Raw genomic sequence first — 1,092 nt, forward strand, 5'->3', positions numbered from 1 at the left:
GTCGGATGCGCTGGTGGTGCGACCCAAGAATTTCGTACCTAGTAAGTGAGGCAGAGACGGGGAGGGAGGGGGGATTAAGGAAACGAGGGAAGACTGCGGGAGGTTGGAAGGACAGCCCGTGGGATCTTAGTAACAGCGAACGTGTGTGTATGTGTGTGTGCTTCCGTGAAATCCAGGCAGTCCAGCTCATGAAAGCACTCCCCCAGCCCCTCTTCTCCCCCCCTTCCTCCCCCCCTCTCCCTCCCCCCCTAACCTCCAGGCCCCCACACGGGCGATGAGCTGCTGCTCAAGGTGGCCTCCGTCCTAGGGTGGAGGTCTCTGTTGCTCTGCTGGGCCACCCCCGGCGCCCTGCACGGCCGGACACTGCACCTCCACATGGGGGCTATTGACCAGCTGCAGGTGCTGGGGAGGATGGGGGAGGAGGGTGGGGGAGGAGGGTGGGGGGAGGAGGGTACTTCCGTAGTTATTAGTCGTACACAACCAAGTAGCAGCCGTGGTAAGTATCCCGCGCTGGATGGGGTTCCCCGAGGCCAAGTGGTGCGGGTGATGGTTTGGAGGGTTGGGGGTTGGGGGTTGGGAGCTTGACAGCCGGTATCGCGTTCAGTTTGCCGATACGCGTAGCAGATCCGTCCATTCATCCGTCCATTCATCCGTCCGTCCGCCCGTCAGTCTGCCTGTCCGTAGCGCAGTATGTGAGTATGAAGCATTGGGGGGCCAAGGCTGGGAGAGGTGATGCGACATGAAAAGGGGGGCGGGTCTCGCTGAAATCCTGTGGGAAGCAGCACTCCCCCTAGGGGCTTTACTGGGTCCAGGATCCAGATCTCCGGCACGCGCAGCCCTCGTGAACGATTGAGAACACCACCAGAACGCTGAACCACCTGAAGCTACTCGGCTCTCACCCCGGGCCCCCCCTCAGGCCCTCTGTGTCCCTCCTGGTCCCCCTTGCCCTACTTAACCACCTTAACCACCTTGCTGAGCTTACTTTGCCGATCCCGCCTCCCTCCGAACGCAAACAAACATACATACAGGCGGTTGCGAGCATTTGCCGCTTCGCTGACAGGTACGGACACGGGTTACGTGGCTATGTGTGTG

General features: G+C 61.1%; 1 protein-coding gene across 1 annotated transcript in view; it reads left to right on the top strand.

The window, feature by feature from the left end:
• The window catches only part of VOLCADRAFT_94240 (uncharacterized protein), a gene marked incomplete at both ends in the record, with an annotated part of 23,927 nt that overhangs the window by 21,095 nt on the left and 1,740 nt on the right, over positions 1–1,092 (top strand). Inside the window, one exon of the mRNA XM_002953389.1 lies at positions 260–399. Within this exon, the coding sequence (XP_002953435.1) occupies positions 260–399 (140 nt within the window). The remainder of the gene's footprint in view (positions 1–259; positions 400–1,092) is intronic.

Source organism: Volvox carteri (genome assembly GCF_000143455.1).
Source record: "Volvox carteri f. nagariensis unplaced genomic scaffold VOLCAscaffold_36, whole genome shotgun sequence".
In the NCBI taxonomy this organism is placed as follows: Eukaryota; Viridiplantae; Chlorophyta; class Chlorophyceae; order Chlamydomonadales; family Volvocaceae; genus Volvox; species Volvox carteri.